This window comes from Camellia sinensis, chromosome 12, assembly GCF_055761805.1.
Source record: "Camellia sinensis isolate YWXY chromosome 12, ASM5576180v1, whole genome shotgun sequence".
NCBI lineage: Eukaryota > Viridiplantae > Streptophyta > Magnoliopsida > Ericales > Theaceae > Camellia > Camellia sinensis.
The window spans coordinates 51,533,085-51,550,255 of record NC_138972.1 but is presented as its reverse complement, the minus strand read 5'-3'; the positions used below and the strand labels follow the sequence as shown (position 1 = coordinate 51,550,255).

The 17,171-nt window shown below is 31.0% G+C and overlaps 2 protein-coding genes across 2 annotated transcripts; both read left to right on the top strand.

Annotated features, from left to right (window-relative positions):
* Positions 1–1,657: 1,657 nt before the first annotated feature.
* On the top strand, positions 1,658–4,340 carry LOC114306045 (uncharacterized). The gene is made up of 4 exons (XM_082896866.1): positions 1,658–2,041; positions 2,765–3,109; positions 4,070–4,135; positions 4,287–4,340. Exons 2-4 carry the CDS (start codon positions 2,870–2,872, stop codon positions 4,338–4,340), a joined length of 360 nt encoding a protein of 119 aa, XP_082752992.1. The 5' UTR covers positions 1,658–2,041; positions 2,765–2,869.
* Positions 4,341–8,476: 4,136 nt separating this feature from the next.
* On the top strand, positions 8,477–16,809 carry LOC114260419 (uncharacterized). Its single transcript, XM_082898518.1, has 6 exons — positions 8,477–9,956; positions 10,663–11,007; positions 12,024–12,089; positions 12,241–12,313; positions 12,489–12,616; positions 16,649–16,809. The coding sequence occupies exons 1-5, from the start codon at positions 9,744–9,746 to the stop codon at positions 12,503–12,505; spliced, it is 714 nt and encodes a 237-aa protein (XP_082754644.1). The 5' UTR covers positions 8,477–9,743; the 3' UTR covers positions 12,506–12,616; positions 16,649–16,809.
* The last annotated feature ends 362 nt before the right edge of the window (positions 16,810–17,171 follow it).

Below are 17,171 nucleotides of genomic sequence, written 5' to 3'. Positions count from 1 at the left end.
CACTACCACACCACATCATCCATGTTTGTCATTACCACAACCATTAACCAAATCCTAACTACAACACCAATGTCTATCTCCACCACATCCACCAATGTCCACCCAAATCATGCCGACGTTATCAGACTCGCCATGTTCTTTGGGAATGAAAATGCCTACCAGTGTCCAAGGACATCAAGAGTATTACGGACCAAACCTGGTAATCTCATTTTGTGCAGTTGAAAGGTTAAGACCTTTGTCCAGGTTTGTGATTTGCTATATACTGAGTACAACCCTCTCAGGGACTTGTTTAAGAATAAAAAAGAGGAATCTCATGTAAATACCATGAAATAAGGTTGCAAGAGAGAGAGACTTGATGAAGATTAGGGGTGCAACTCGGGCGGGTTCGGTCGGGTTGAGGGTCTGCCCAAGCCCGACTCGAATTGTATTTGGTAGTGTCTAAGCCCGCCCAAGCCCGACCATGAACCCGAGCATTGCTGCCCAAGCCCGGCCCAAGCTTTGTATTTTGAACTCGGGTTAGCCCGAATTGCCCGAATTGCCCGAGTCCAGAAACCTGTAGGTAGATCTAAGGGTAGACATAAACGATGCTAATCTAATGGTAGAAGACTAACCAAAAATAAATAAAAAATAAAAATTAAGACTAACTCTTTTACTTAATAGAAGACTAACCAAAAAAAATAAATAAAAAATAAAAATTAAGACTAACTCTTTTACTTAATTTATATATATTATATAATTTATTAAATTATATATATATTATATATTATATAATTTATATAATATATTAAATTCAATTCGGGTTTGGGTTGCTCGGGTTGGCCATTGGTTCTGCCCAAGCCCGGCCCGAATTGCAATTCGGGCATCAAAAATCTGCCCAAGCCCGTCCAGATTACAAGATATAGTTGCCCAAGCCCTAAAAAAACTCGGGCTGGGCTCGGGTTGCTCGGGTTGAGCCCGCCCGAGTTGCACCCCTAATGAAGATTTTATGTGAATAGGTGATGATTGTGAGAAGATGGTGAAGAAGAGATGAGAAAGAAATTGATTGAGGAAATAGGCATTGCTATGCTCGATTTTAAAGGCAGAAGGTTGTAATGTGGGGTTTTAGAGGTAAACATGGCATTTTTAAAATAATAATTGATGACATAAGCAAAATATGTTAGTTGACTCAATGGTCAATTAACAGAGCAGGAGTTTTGTAATGTGACTGTAAATCTTTGGGAGGGGATGTAATTTGTAGAACTACAAGGGTACTAATGCATTAGAGAGAAACCTCAGAGGGTGTCAGTGTAATTTACCCTTGCTAACATTTAGCATTTTGACAATATGGCAATGTCAAAATTTGGCTTTGACTATCAATTTTAGCATTTTAGCATTAGAGATGCTCTTAGTTGTGGGACCATCAGTTTAAAAAAAAACATAATCAAGGTTCCTTTTATTTACAAAATGGCTTCTGTCGTGTCATTCTTGTCCAGATGAATTATGGAAAAGTTTTAGGGCAACACTGTTTAGTTAGTATTGCCGATCATTTGCACATCCACACGAGCTCATTAATTCATGGTGTAGCGGTTGTTGGAGAAATACTGACTTCACCTGAGGAGTGAATCGATTTGGAAGAGACACTAATGAAATGTGCTGTGATTCGTGAACTACTTTGCAGGCTGCTTTTGCTGCCTTGGAGGAATTGCACATTTGCAACTTGCCTAACATAACAGAGATTTGGGGCAAGCAATTACTCCCAGTTCCAAAAACAGACGCACAGTCCTTCGAACAATTGGCTGTCGTGAATGCCACTTGGTGTGAAAAATTGGTGAATGTGATTCCTTCGAGTATTTTTCCAAGGTTAAAAAATCTAAAATCAATTTATGTAAAAGGTTGTCCGGAGATGGAAGTGATAGTCTCGAAGAAAGCAAATGCAACTGTCAATGGCGATATCATTTGTTTTCCTGAGCTAAGTTCTCTGTCAATTGACAAATTGTATAACCTCAAAAGTTTTTGAAGCAGCTCTCCAAGTTCGGAAGCACAACCATTGTTTAATGACCAGGTACAGATGTCCTAACTCTTTTAATTAACCATGGCCATCGGAAAGCACAATAAAAAGTATTTTATTCCAATGAAAATATTTGTTTTGAGTTTAAATCTGTACTTGATACAAGTCCTAATATTGTACATAAGTGGATTGTACCACACCATGGTGTCATCGTGAGTCCTACTCTTGTATTTAAAGCCTTCATTTAGTCTGCTCATTCACGAAAAACCAGAGATTTGATCTATGATTATAGCTACATGATTTTAATATTTAAAAAAAAAAAAAATGAATAGAATGTTTTTAAAAATATACCTTTTTTTTTTTTTTGGTTAAGATTAATGAAACAATCTAAATTTTTTTGTGAATGAATTACACACGTGGGGGCCAAAATGAAATTACACTGGCCGAATTTTGAATGGAAAAATATCATGTGTGAAACTAGAGAGATCAAGGTAAAATTGAAACAAACTATAAGGACCACTAATGTAATAAATAAATTATATTGCACCGGTGGTCCTATAGTTTGTTTGAATTTTAATTTGGTTCCTCTAATTTTGTATGTGATTTTTTTTCCTTTTAAAATGTTAACGGTGTATAATGGAGGAATTACATTACAATAAAATTGCAATCTCTCATACCTTGACCTTTTTCTTTTCACTTTTTAAATTAATGTTGTTTGATAGGGATATCTGGGAGTTTCTAAATATTAGTTTAACAATAATGTAATAAACCTCGCAGGTTGTATTCCCTGTTTTGGAGGATCTGTTCATAAACAGAGTACGAAACATAACAAATATATGGGATAAATTGCACTCAAGAGAGTCGTTTTGTTTTTTGAAGCGCATGATGATTGAGGATTGTGAAAAACTGGTGAATGTTGTTCCGTCTTATATGATTCCACAGTTACGAAATCTGGAAGTAGACAATGCTTTTAGTTGTCCAAAGATGTTAGCAATAGTCTCAGAGGAAGAGGGAAAAGAAGACGATGAAATTCCCATCTTGTTCCCTAAACTAACTACTTGGAATCTCAAAAGTTTGGACAGCCTCAAAACTTTCCACACACAACCCTTCCTCAACCACCAGGTACGAACTGAATGTCCTTCAACTCTTTTTTATAGTTGTCCTATGTTTTATGATAGACCAATCCTATTATTCTACCTGATGACTCGTACTTATCAACTAAAGTCTCAACAAAATGTCGTTTGCCAAAACTTAGAGTATACTTTTTCCTCCCCGTTTCCAATTTTACGCTTAGCAAAGCTCATACATTTTTTTTTTCTTCCTATAATAGAAAATAATTTTATCCACAATCATACCAAAAAATATTGCCTATAATCTTATTTGTTATCCTATTTTCACACTTCAAGACAAAGGGTGACTGAATCTCCGGTCATTTATTAATGTGGGTCCTACTATTGAGAAAATTATTAGGTATCCCGGAGTACCATGTTTGCATATTCCTTCATCACCATTCTCTTTCATGTTCCTCAATCACCCAACACAAAATCATAATACTCCACATTCTCTACTAATCATAATACCATACTCAATGATCACCCCTGTTGTCTTATGTCTAGAGTAAGAAAATAGAATTAGAAAAAATATTATGTATATTCTTTTTCTTGTATTAGATGTATAGTACATCCAACGCATGCCATCCCTTGATCCATTGGTGATGAAGTCGAATTTTGGCTCGTCTAATATCACAAAACATGAATCACCATCATCATTGAAGTTCAATTCCAATAAGCAAATTATCCTACTTCATTAAGTTACTAAACAATATGACAAAATAAATTTTGACATGTTGCACGTCCAAAGTTGAAAAATTTCTGTCTCGATCAATATTTACAGCAACGACTTTTGAAAGGAAAGGTAACCGTAAAATGTTATGAATTCTAATTTGCAAAATTTCTTCCTCAACCAGATTTATGGTGAATTACTTTTATTCATTTGACATTTTTTTTTTTTAAATCTTGGAATAATATGAAACTAAATTTCCTATATTAATATTTGCTTGTACATCATTTTCCTTTTATTTAGGAATGTGCAATTATGAATGATGATAAGGAAATTGAGCAGGACAAACGACGACTTCTGAAAGGAAAGGTAATCATGAAATATTACGAATTCTAATTCGCTTAATTTCTTCCTAAGCCAGATTTATTTATTTATTTATTTATTTTTTTGAATCATGGAATAATATGAAACTAATCTTATATATTTTTACTTCCTTACATGTCACTTTACTTTTATTTAGGAACGTGAAACTATGAATGAAAATGATGATAAAACGTTGGAAAGGAAAAAGTAATCATGAAATGTTACGAATTTTAATTTGTATAATTTCTTCCACAATTAGATTTATGGTGAATTACTTTATTTTATGTGACAAATTTTTATTTTTAATTTTTAATTTGGAATATTATGAAACTAACTTCCTATATATTTTTGTTTTCTTGTATGCGGCTTTCATTTTAATTAGGAATTTCGCAATTATGAATGAAAATGATGATGATGATGATAAAGAAGTTGAGAAGGGCAAACAAACATTTGTCCAACATTTGACTACGTCTATGACTGATGGTAAAATGGCATGCGGCAAACCGTAAAGTAAGTTGATCATCCTTCACTATTATTATGAGAGGAAATATCATTGTGCCTCTCAAAATTTCACGTGTTTTTTAAGTTGATTCTCAAATTTCGATTAATATTAATTTTACACCTAAATTTTTGAAATTTTGATCAATTTGACCCTGGTCATCACATTTTGTCTACAATTGGACGGAAGGTGTTGACATGACACTAAAGTTCATTTGGAATTTCATTTTACCCCTCAAATTATACCTTAAAAATCAATTTACCCCCCGAAATATAAAAAATAAAAATAAAAATTTAAATATTTAATAAATAATCTTTTTTGAAAAATTTACCTATAAATCTCATTTTGAAGAATGATGATCCATTTAGTCCCAAGAATTTTTTTATAGACCAATTAGTCCCATTAATTTTGGAAATGCAGATTTAATATATTATTTAGAAATTAGATTTACGGTTATATCATTATTTCTATTATATTTCCTTTTCATTTTTTCTTTTGTGCTAGAAAGTTAATTTACACAATCTATGAGAATCAAATTTGGAATGAATTTTTATATGAGAATCTTTTTTATTTGGAAAACATTTTAAAAGGCGTACAAAAATGACTTGAAATATGAGATCCTTCAAACATTCCAAAAAGATGTGGGATTCTTCAAACATTTCAAAATGAGTACAAAAATCCCTTAGTAAACATTGGGCAAATGTATAATTTCAAACCGTAACACTCCAATATAACACTTAAACGTAACACTCCAATGTAATACTCAAAATAAAATAAAATAAAATAAAATAAAAATTTCTTAATGTACTTTTTCTAAACGTAACATTCCAATATAGCACTCCAAAAAATTCCTTAGTGTAACATTCCAATGTAACACACAAAAACTCGTTGATGTACTTTTTTCACACGTAACAATCCAATGTAACACTCCAAAAAAGAAAAAAGAAAAAATGGGATTCTTCAAACAATTCTGAAAGGATGTGGGATTTTTCAAACTATTACAAAGGAAATACAAAAATTCCTTAGTAAGTTTTGAGCAAACATATAATTTCAAATTGTGAGTGTTACGTTTAAAAAAATTACATTAAGAATTTTTTCAGTATTTTTGTTTATTACATTAGAGTGTTACGTTTAGGATTACATTGATTGGGGTGTTACGTTTGGAAAAGTACACTAAAGAGTTCTTTGTGTGTGTTAAATTAGAATGTTACGTTTGGAAAAAGTATACTAATAAGTTTTTTTTGGAGTGTTACGTCGTTACATTTAGGAAAAGTGCACCAATGAGTTTTTTAGTGTTTTACATTGGATGTTACGTTAGTGTTACATTATAGTGTTACGTTATTGGAGTGTTACATTTTTTTTCCCCTCGTAATGTGGGATTTGTTCTAGGAGGGAAAATCCAAAACCTCTATAATGCAAATTACCCAAATGTGTAATTTTACATTTAGAGAAACCCACTTTTATCCTTAGAAAATTAAATCCAAACATGTAAGTGACTATCATTTTGTGTAATTTTCACTTTAATAGGACTTTTGGGTTCATAAGAAAAATGGAGGACTAAACAGCTTACAAGATCACATTTTGAGATTTATTAGTGCTTCACTCATTTTTTTCCTCAATAATGAAAAAATTAAAATTTAAATAATATATACTTTGCAAAAAATTAATAAAAAATTTAAAAATCCTCATTTCGAATTATCTTGAGACTGTGAAGTATGAGTACGTTGAAAAACATGCTGTACCCATGCTAGGTACTTATCGAATTTTGATTTTTTTTTTCACTCAATTTTGAAATTATTATTAGTCAATCAATTCTATTAAAATTAATTTGGGTAATAAATTAGTTACAACTGCGCGCACACACATAGAATAATCAAGAAATTTTTAGCTCAATAAGTTTGGATCGACTTGAAATAATTTGAGACCTATGAAGCACATGTACAGATATGAGTACTGGTATTGGTATGATATGGATACGTTAACACGGTAAAATATCAACCAAAAAAAAAGGTATAGATACGGCTTAATGCGTTTGTAAAAAATATTTCTTTTTAATTTGAAATAAAATAAAAAAATTGATTAAATGGTTTAATTTGTTAAATCCAACATACAATTGACATTTAATGCCAAAAGTACAGGTATAAGATAAATCAAAATTAAATATCATTATATTAAATAACTTTCAAATCATAACTTAATTTTAAAACCATACTAAGTACAAAATTAAAAATGAAAAAGAAGTCTAGTAAAAAGAATTTTATCTTTGTAGTAAAAGAAAATATTGTTCAACTGAGGTATGGCACGACTTGGGTATATACTAGGTATGTCTGGGTACGTCAAAAATTAAGAAGAAAAAAAATTTAAGTGCGTGTTTTGTGCACTCGATACGTATGCAGAAATACTATACGTAAGTACCCGATAAGGGTACGAAATGTTTGTCGAATTATCCATACTTGGTAGTCTCAAGATAATTTTAAATGAGAATTTTTATATTTTTTATTATTTTTTTCAATGTATATGTTATTTAAAATTTAATTTTTTCATTATTGAGATAAAAATTATTTATTAAATATTTAAATTTATTTTTTTTTAATATTTAAGGGGCAAATTGATTTTTAAGGTATAATTTGGGGTGTAAAATGAAATTCCAAATGAATTTTGGTGTCACGTCAGTACATTTTGTCCAATTGTAGATGGAATTGTAGGACAATCTTCACTGTATTTAAATAGATTAAATTCTGTTGTGTACAAAACAACAACAAGAATAAAAGAAATAGATAAAAGGAGAGAATTTGTTTGATTACAAAAATCAAACTCAAAATAATAATAAATAAATAAAACCACAGATTTTATTTTGTTACAAAAACAAAAATAAAATCTGATTAAATAAACAAATAAAAACAGAATAAAATTAAACAACTTACTTGGTTAATTTATTTGAATAATTTTTCTGATCAAGTCCAGTGTTTAACACTGTGTCCTTAAGACAGATTCGTCCTCTCCACGGTGCTTTCAGAATTTGGACGTCTATCTCCCAGGATGAAATGATCTTACCACAAACAATAGCAGCACTACAAATTGTTTGCCTTACGAACACACTAAGTGTTTACACTCTTTCTTTCGGAAATAAAATGCAGCAAGATGAAGAATATAATTAGCAGAAGTGAAATACAAAATTTCTGAATGGAAAACATCAAATGAGGGTGGTCCTATTTATAGATGTGAAGGTGGCTCTTGGTTTTGAATTGAACAGGTATGTGGCTCTTGGTTTTGAATTGAACAGGTATGATACATGTTGGTTTTGAATTCAAACAGATAGCAAAACGGGAAGGGCTCTGTTTGGATGAGCAATAAATCCAAATCAGTTTAATTCTGTTTGAAAACGGGAAGGGCTCTGTTTGGATGAGCAATAAATCCAAATCCGTTTAATTCTGTTTGAAAACGGGAAGGGCCCTGTTTGGATGAACAAAAAATCCAAACCAATTTAATTTGAATTCTGGATTTTATTTTAATAAAAATAAAATTAAATTCAAATGTTTTTGGCCCAAAAAGATTAGAAGCCTAACCCAACCACACACCAGCGCCCAAGCCCAGCCCGCCTGACCGCGTGTGCGGTGATTTTTGGGTTCAATGGGTCTAGCCCATTTTGCCCATAACCTCTCCCTCTAAAACACTTGGGTACCCCTTGGGGCACACCCCAAGTATCTCACCCTAAGCCTTATAAACCCTCTAATGTTCCTCAATCACACAACACAAAATCATAATACTCTACCTTCTCCACCAATCATAATATAATGGAACACCACATGACCGTTCTCTAGGAGTACCCAATAATCAACCTTCTTCATACCATCCACCATAACCAACCAAAACCTGTCCCATTTGTGTCACTGCCACCAAATCCATCACTACCACACCACATCATCCATGTTTGTCATTACCACAACCATTAACCAAATCCTAACTACAACACCAATGTCTATCTCCACCACATCCACCAATGTCCACCCAAATCATGCCGACGTTATCAGACTCGCCATGTTCTTTGGGAATGAAAATGCCTACCAATGTCCAAGGACATCAAGAGTATTACGGACCAAACCTGGTAATCTCATTTTGTGCAGTTGAAAGGTTAAGACCTTTGTCCAGGTTTGTAATTTGCTATATACTGAGTACAACCCTCCCAGGGACTTGTTTAAGAATAAGAAAGAGGAATCTCATGTAAATACCATGAAATAAGGTTGCAAGAGAGAGAGACTTGATGAAGATTTTATGTGAATAGGTGATGATTGTGAGAAGATGGTGAAGAAGAGATGAGAAAGAAATTGATTGAGGAAATAGGCATTGCTATGCTCGATTTTAAAGGCAGAAGGTTGTAATGTGGGGTTTTAGAGGTAAACATAGCATTTTTAAAATAATAATTGATGACATAAGCAAAATATGTTAGTTGACTCAATGGTCAATTAACAGAGCAGGAGTTTTGTAATGTGACTGTAAATCTTTGGGAGGGGATGTAATTTGTAGAACTACAAGGGTACTAATGTATTAGAGAGAAACCTGAGAGGGTGTCAGTGTAATTTACCCTTGCTAACATTTAGCATTTTGACAATATGGCAATGTCAAAATTTGGCTTTGACTATCAATTTTAGCATTTTAGCATTAGAGATGCTCTTAGTTGTGGGACCATCAGTTTAAAAAAAAACATAATCAAGGTTCCTTTTATTTACAAAATGGCTTCTGTCGTGTCATTCTTGTCCAGATGAATTATGGAAAAGTTTTAGGGCAACACTGTTTAGTTAGTATTGCCGATCATTTGCACATCCACACGAGCTCATTAATTCATGGTGTAGCGGTTGTTGGAGAAATACTGACTTCACCTGAGGAGTGAATCGATTTGGAAGAGACACTAATGAAATGTGCTGTGATTCGTGAACTACTTTGCAGGCTGCTTTTGCTGCCTTGGAGGAATTGCACATTTGCAACTTGCCTAACATAACAGAGATTTGGGGCAAGCAATTACTCCCAGTTCCAAAAACAGACGCACAGTCTTTCGAACAATTGGCTGTCGTGAATGCCACTTGGTGTGAAAAATTGGTGAATGTGATTCCTTCGAGTATGTTTCCAAGGTTAAAAAATCTAATATCAATTTATGTAAAAGGTTGTCCGGAGATGGAAGTGATAGTCTCGAAGAAAGCAAATGCAACTGTCAATGGCGATATCATTTGTTTTCCTGAGCTAAGTTCTCTGTCAATTGACAAATTGAATAACCTCAAAAGTTTCTGCAGCAGCTCTCCAAGTTCGGAAGCACAACCGTTGTTTAATGACCAGGTACAGATGTCCTAACTCTTTAATTAACTATGGCCATCGGAAAGCACAATAAAAAGTATTTTTATTCCAATGAAAATATTTGTTTTGAGTTTAAATCTGTACTTGATACAAGTCCTAATATTGTACATAAGTGGATTGTACCACACCATGGGGTCATCGTGAGTCCTACTCTTGTATTGAAAGCCTTCATTTAGTCTGCTCATTTACGAAAAACCAGAGATTTGATCTTTGATTATAGCTACATGATTTTAATATTTAAAAAAAAAAAAATGAATAGAATGTTTTTAAAAATATACCTTTTTTTTTTTTTTAAGACATACAATAAAATCATGTGGTTAAGATTAATGAAACAATCTAAATTTTTTTGTGAATGAATTACACACGTGGGGGCCAAAATGAAATTACACTGGCCGAATTTTGAATGGAAAAATATCATGCATAAAACTAGAGAGATCAAGGTGAAATTGAAACAAATTATAAGGACCACTAATGTAATAAATAAATTATATTGCACCGGTGGTCCTATAGTTTGTTTGAATTTTAATTTGGTTCCTCTAATTTTGTATGTGATTTTTTTTCCTTTTAAAATGTTAAAATCTCTCATACCTTGACCTTTTTCTTTTCACTTTTTAAATTAATGTTGTTTGATAGGGATATCTGGGAGTTTCTAAATATTAGTTTAACAATAATGTAATAAACCTCGCAGGTTGTATTCCCTGTTTTGGAGGATCTGTTCATAAACAGAGTACGAAACATAACAAACATATGTGATAAATTGCACTCAAGAGAGTCGTTTTGTTTTTTGAAGCGCATGATGATTGAGGATTGTGAAAAACTGGTGAATGTTGTTCCATCTTATATGATTCCACAGTTACGAAATCTGGAAGTAGTCAATGCTTTTAGTTGTCCAAAGATGTTAGCAATAGTCTCAGAGGAAGAGGGAAAAGAAGACGATGAAATTCCCATCTTGTTCCCGAAACTAACTACTTGGAATCTCAGAAGTTTGGACAGCCTCAAAACTTTCCACACACAACCCTTCCTCAACCACCAGGTACGAACTGAATGTCCTTCAACTCTTTTTTATAGTTGTCCTATGTTTTATGATAGACCAATCCTATTATTCTACCTGATGACTCGTACAATACCTATTACAGATTACTGGAAAATTATTAAACAATCCCAAATTATCTCATACTTATCAACTAAAGTCTCAACAAAATGTCGTTTGCCAAAACTTAGAGTATACTTTTTCCTCCCCGTTTCCAATTTTACGCTTAGCAAAGCTCATACATTTTTTTTTTCTTCCTATAATAGAAAATAATTTTATCCACAATCATACCGAAAAATATTGCCTATAATCTTATTTGTTATCCTATTTTCACACTTCAAGACAAAGGGTGACTGAATCTCTGGTCATTTATTAATGTGGGTCCTACTATTGAGAAAATTATTAAGTGTCCCGGAGTATCATGTTTGCATATTCCTTCATCACCATTCTCTTTCATGTTCCTTAATCACCCAACACAAAATCATAATACTCCACATTCTCTACTAATCATAATACCATACTCAATAATCACCCCTGTTGTCTTATGTCTAGAGTAAGAAAATAGAATTAGAAAAAATATTATGTATACTCTTTTTCTTGTATTAGATGTATAGTACATCCAACGCATGCCATCCCTTGATCCATTGGTGATGAAGTCGAATTTTGGCTCGTCTAATATCACAAAACATGAATCGCCATCATCATTGAAGTTCAATTCCAATAAGCAAATATCCTACTTCATTAAGTTACTAAACAATATGACAAAACAAATTTTGACATGTTGCACGTCCAAGTTGAAAAATTTCTGTCTCGATCAATATTTACAGCAACGACTTTTGAAAGGAAAGGTAACCATAAAATGTTATGAATTCTAATTTACAGAATTTCTTCTTCAACCAGATTTATGGTGAATCATTTTATTCATTTGACATTTTTTTTTTAAAAAAATCTTGGAATAATATGAAACTGAATTTCCTATATTATTTTATTTGCTTGTACATCATTTTCCTTTTATTTAGGAATGTGCAATTATGAATGATGATAAGGAAATTGAGCAGGACAAACGAGGACTTCTCAAAGGACAGGTAATCATGAAATATTACGAATTCTAATTCCCTTAATTTCTTCCAAAGCCAGATTTATTTATTTATTTATTTATTTATTTGAATCATGGAATAATATGAAACTAATCTTATATATTTTTACTTCCTTATATGTCACTTTACTTTTATTTAGGAACGTGAAACTATGAATGAAAATGATGATAAGGAAACTGAGGAGGACAAACGACGACGTTTGAAAGGAAAAGGTAATCATGAAATGTTACGAATTTTAATTTGTATAATTTCTTCCACAATTAGATTTATGGTGAATTACTTTATTTTATGTGACAAATTTTTCTTTTTACTTTTTAGTTTGGAATATTATGAAACTAACTTCCTATATATTTTTGTTTTCTTGTATGCGGCTTTCATTTTAATTAGGAATTTCGCAATTATGAATGAAAATGATGATGATGATGATAAAGAAGCTGAGAAGGGCAAACAAACATTTGTCCAACATTTGACTACGTCTATGACTGATGGTAAAATGGCATGCGGCAAACCGTAAAGTAAGTTGATCATCCTTCACTATTATTATGAGAGGAAATATTATTGTGCCTCTCAAAATTTCAGTGTTTTTTAATTTGATTCTCAAATTTCGATTAATATTAATTTTACACCTAAATTTTTGAAATTTTGATCAATTTGACCCTGGTCATCACATTTCGTCTACAATTGGACGGAATATGTTGACATGACACCAAAGTTCATTTGGAATTTCATTTTATCCCCCAAACTATACCTTAAAAATCAATTTGCCCCCCGAAATATAAAAAATAAAAATAAAAATAAAAATTTAAATATTTAATAAATAATTTTTTTTGAAAAATTTACCTATAAATCTCATTTTGAGGAATGATGATCCATTTAGTCCCAAGAATTTTTTTATAGACCAATTAGTCCCATTAATTTTGGAAATGCAGATTTAATATATTATTTAGAAATTAGATTTACGGTTATACCCTTATTTTTATTATATTTTCTTTTCTTTTTTTCTTTTGTGCTAGAAAGTTAATTTACACAATCTATGAGAATCAAATTTGGAATGAATTTTTATATGAGAATCTTTTTTATTTAGAAGACATTTTAAAAGGCGTACAAAAATGACTTGAAATATGAGATCCTTCAAACATTCCAAAAAGATGTGGGATTCTTCCAAAATTTCAAAATGAGTATAAAAATCCCTTAGTAAACATTGGGCAAATGTATAATTTCAAACCGTAACACTCCAATATAACACTTAAATGTAACACTCCAATGTAATACTCAAAATAAAATAAAATAAAATAAAAATTTCTTAATGTACTTTTTTTAAACGTAACATTCCAATATAGCACTCCAAAACATTCCTTAGTGTAACATTCCAATGTAACACACAAAAACTCGTTGATGTACTTTTTCCAAACGTAACAATCCAATGTAACACTCCAAAAAAGAAAAAAGAAAAAGATGGGATTCTTCAAACAATTATGAAAGGATGTGGGATTTTTCAAACTATTCCAAAGGAAACACAAAAATTCCTTAGTAAGTTTTGAGCAAACATATAATTTCAAATTGTGAGTGTTACGTTTAGAAAAATTACATTAAGAATTTTTTCAGTATTTTTGTATATTACATTAGAGTGTTACGTTTAGGATTACATTGATTGGGGTGTTACGTTTGGAAAAGTACACTAAAGAGTTCTTTGTGTGTGTTACATTAGAGTGTTACGTTTGGAAAAAGTATACTAATAAGTTTTTTTTGGAGTGTTACGTCGTTACATTTAGGAAAAGTGCACCAATGAGTTTTTTAGTGTTTTACATTGGATGTTACGTTAGTGTTACATTAGAGTGTTACGTTATTGGAGTGTTACATTTTTTTTTCCCTCGTAATGTGGGATTTATTCTAGGAGGGAAAATCCAAAACCTTTATAATGCAAATTACCCAAATGTGTAATTTTACATTTAGAGAAACCTACTTTTATCCTTAGAAATTAAATCCAAACATGTAAGTGACTATCATTTTGTGTAATTTTCACTTTAATAGGACTTTTGGGTTCATAAGAAAAATGGAGGACTAAACAGCTTACAAGATCACATTTTGAGATTTATTAGTGCTTCACTCATTTTTTTCCTCAATAATGAAAAAATTAAATTTTAAATAATATATACTTTGCAAAAAATTAATAAAAAATTTAAAAATCCTCATTTCGAATTATATTGAGACTATGAATTATGAGTACGTTGAAAAACATGCTATACCCATACTAGGTACTTATCGAATTTTGAAAATTTTTTTCACTCAATTTTGAAATTACTATTAGTCGATCAATTCTATTAAAATTAATTTGGGTAATAAATTAGTTACAACTGCGCGCACACACATAGAATAATCAAGAAATTTTTAGCTCAATAAGTTTGGATCGACTTGAAATAATTTGAGACCTATGAAGCACATGTACAGATATGAGTACTGGTATTGGTATGATATGGATACGTCAACACAGTAAAATATCAACAAAAAAAGAAAGAAGGCACAAATACGGCTTAATACGTTTGTAAGAAATATTTATTTTTAATTTGAACTAAAATAAAAAAATTGATTAAATGGTTTAATTTGTTAAATCCAACATACAATTGACATTTAATGTCAAAAGTACAGGTATGAGATAAATCAAAATTAAATATTATTATATTAAATAACTTGCAAATCATAACTTAATTTTAAAACCAAACTAAGTACAAAACTAAAAATGAAAAAGAAGTCTAGTAAAAAGAATTTTATCTTTGTGGTAAAAGAAAATATTGTTCAACTGAGGTATGGCACGACTTGGGTATGTACTAGGTATGTCTGGGTACGCCAAAAATTAAGAAGAAAAAAATTTAAGTGCGTGTTTTGTGCACTCGATACGTATGCAGAAATACTATGCATAAGTACCCGATAAGGGTACGACATGCTTGTCGAATTATCCATACTGGTAGTCTCAAGATAATTTTAAATGAGAATTTTTATATTTTTTATTATTTTTTACAATGTATATGTTATTTAAAATTTAATTTTTTCATTATTGAGATAAAAATTATTTATTAAATATTTAATTTTTTTTTTAATATTTAGGGGGCAAATTGATTTTTAAGGTATAATTTGGGGTGTAAAATGAAATTTCAAATGAATTTTGGTGTTATGTCAGCACATTTCGTCCAATTGTAGATGGAATGTGATAGCTGGAGCCAAATTGATCAAAAAATTGAAAGTTTGAGTGTAAAATTGATATTAATTGAAGTCTGGGGGTCAAATTGAAAAATGCATAAAAGTTTGGGAGTCAAAATGATATTTTCTCTTATTATGAGGAATGTTACTGACTAAGAAATAAAACACTAAATAAATAAATAAAATTAAGAAAAAAAATGTGTAACTCAGATTCATTCTAAGTGTAAGATTTACAATACAAATGTTAGATCATAACCACATTTTTGTGTGTGTGTGTGTGTGTGTGGATATATTTATGTGTTTGATTTCTTTGTCTAGGGTTAGTCCTATTATTATTGATGGAACTGGCTTCCCTCCAATCCACTTTTTGGACGGGAGGGTACAATTTTGTATATTGTGAGCTCATTTTTGGTCTATTTTAGTAATTCGAACCTTTCAACTTTTAGTGTCTTCAAATTAAATTATTCATGAAAAAAAATTAGGTTGATTTGATATTGATAGTCACATGTTTCAATCAAATTTGTCTTTTGAAAAAATGGATTGCAAGTATAATTTCACAAAAAATAGACCATCCATATTTTTTAGACAAATGTGATCCAAACATGTTTTTACTAATTTCTAATTAATCTAATTTTTTATAAAAAAAAAAATTCACGAAAGACGAAAATTGCTAACAAAAAGTCAAAAATAAAAAAAATAAAAATAAAAATTCTAAACACCCACAATATCATAAAATTATAAAATTATGAAGAACGTGTTAGCATAATGGCCATTGGCGTAGCTACATTGTAATCAATGGGTTCAATTGAACCCACTGAAAGGTTAGACATAATCGATGTCAATTCAATATTTTAGCTAATACTTTGTAATTTCATGAGACAAATTAAAAAAAATAAGTTATATTTTGGAGTTTCATTAAAATGACCCCACTAAATTATATTATTTTATGAGAATGCCAACTTTTCACATAAAAAAGTACTGATTTTTTTTTTCTTCTAAAATATGATTCATATTCGAAACTTAGTTCAAAATCAAAAACAAGATGAGATATTTCTAGCTTTTTACATTTTTAATTGTTTTTTTTTAGTAAGTTAACACTAATGTGATGTATTTTGATTATTAATTGACTCCGCTAACAATAAATTGGCTCTGCCAGTAATAATGTGTCACACTTTTAATAAAATTAACAAAGAGATCAACAAATGAAAATATTTTTAGTGGGTCACACTTTATGTTTTCTTAAATGATTAAAATTAAAGACATTTTTTCTCCGATTATGAATCTCCATTCATCCTGCACATATTTGATGAGAGGAAAATTCATATTTTGTTGTACATTTCCACCATCAACAGTTTGCATTGAAGTTATGGCAAGCACAAATTTGCTGGGGAGTGTAGAACGCTGGACTACCTCGTGCACAAATTCGCTGGTTTTTCTTTTTGGCCAAAAAGAAAGGCGAATGTTTTCTAATATTTGTCATTTGTATATATTTTTAGCCACAATCGTTTTGTTAGTATATAATTGTTAATTGTATAATTGTTAATTGTTAATAGCTTTACTTATTACTAACTTTAGCTTTAGCTTTATTCCTTTAGCATTAGTCTTTATGCTTTCGGTGGTAGTGGGTTTTTGGTATCCAATGCACCATATTTCTCTCTATAAAGAGAGAGTTCATTCTCTTTGTAATATACAATATACAGAAACATTTCAGAGTCTCTCTCTCGCTCTCTAGCTTCTCTCACTCTCTCAAACTAATCTTTCATGATATCAGAGCCCAGTGTTACATTTCTGGCAATTTTTGTTTAGTCCCGTATACAGTGGCACTACATCAAACTGCTCGAATTTTTCTCCTGATTCCAACGGCACCAAGCCCGT

Coding starts and splice junctions, on each gene's coding strand:
- LOC114306045 (XM_082896866.1), top strand. CDS start 2,870: ATGATGATTGAGGATTGTGAAAAACTGGTGAATGTTGTTCCGTCTTAT. Junction 3,110..4,069: donor AACCCTTCCTCAACCACCAG/GTACGAACTGAA, acceptor CCTTTTATTTAG/GAATGTGCAATTATGAATGA. Junction 4,136..4,286: donor GACGACTTCTGAAAGGAAAG/GTAATCATGAAA, acceptor ACTTTTATTTAG/GAACGTGAAACTATGAATGA.
- LOC114260419 (XM_082898518.1), top strand. CDS start 9,744: ATGTTTCCAAGGTTAAAAAATCTAATATCAATTTATGTAAAAGGTTGT. Junction 9,957..10,662: donor AACCGTTGTTTAATGACCAG/GTACAGATGTCC, acceptor TAAACCTCGCAG/GTTGTATTCCCTGTTTTGGA. Junction 12,090..12,240: donor GAGGACTTCTCAAAGGACAG/GTAATCATGAAA, acceptor ACTTTTATTTAG/GAACGTGAAACTATGAATGA.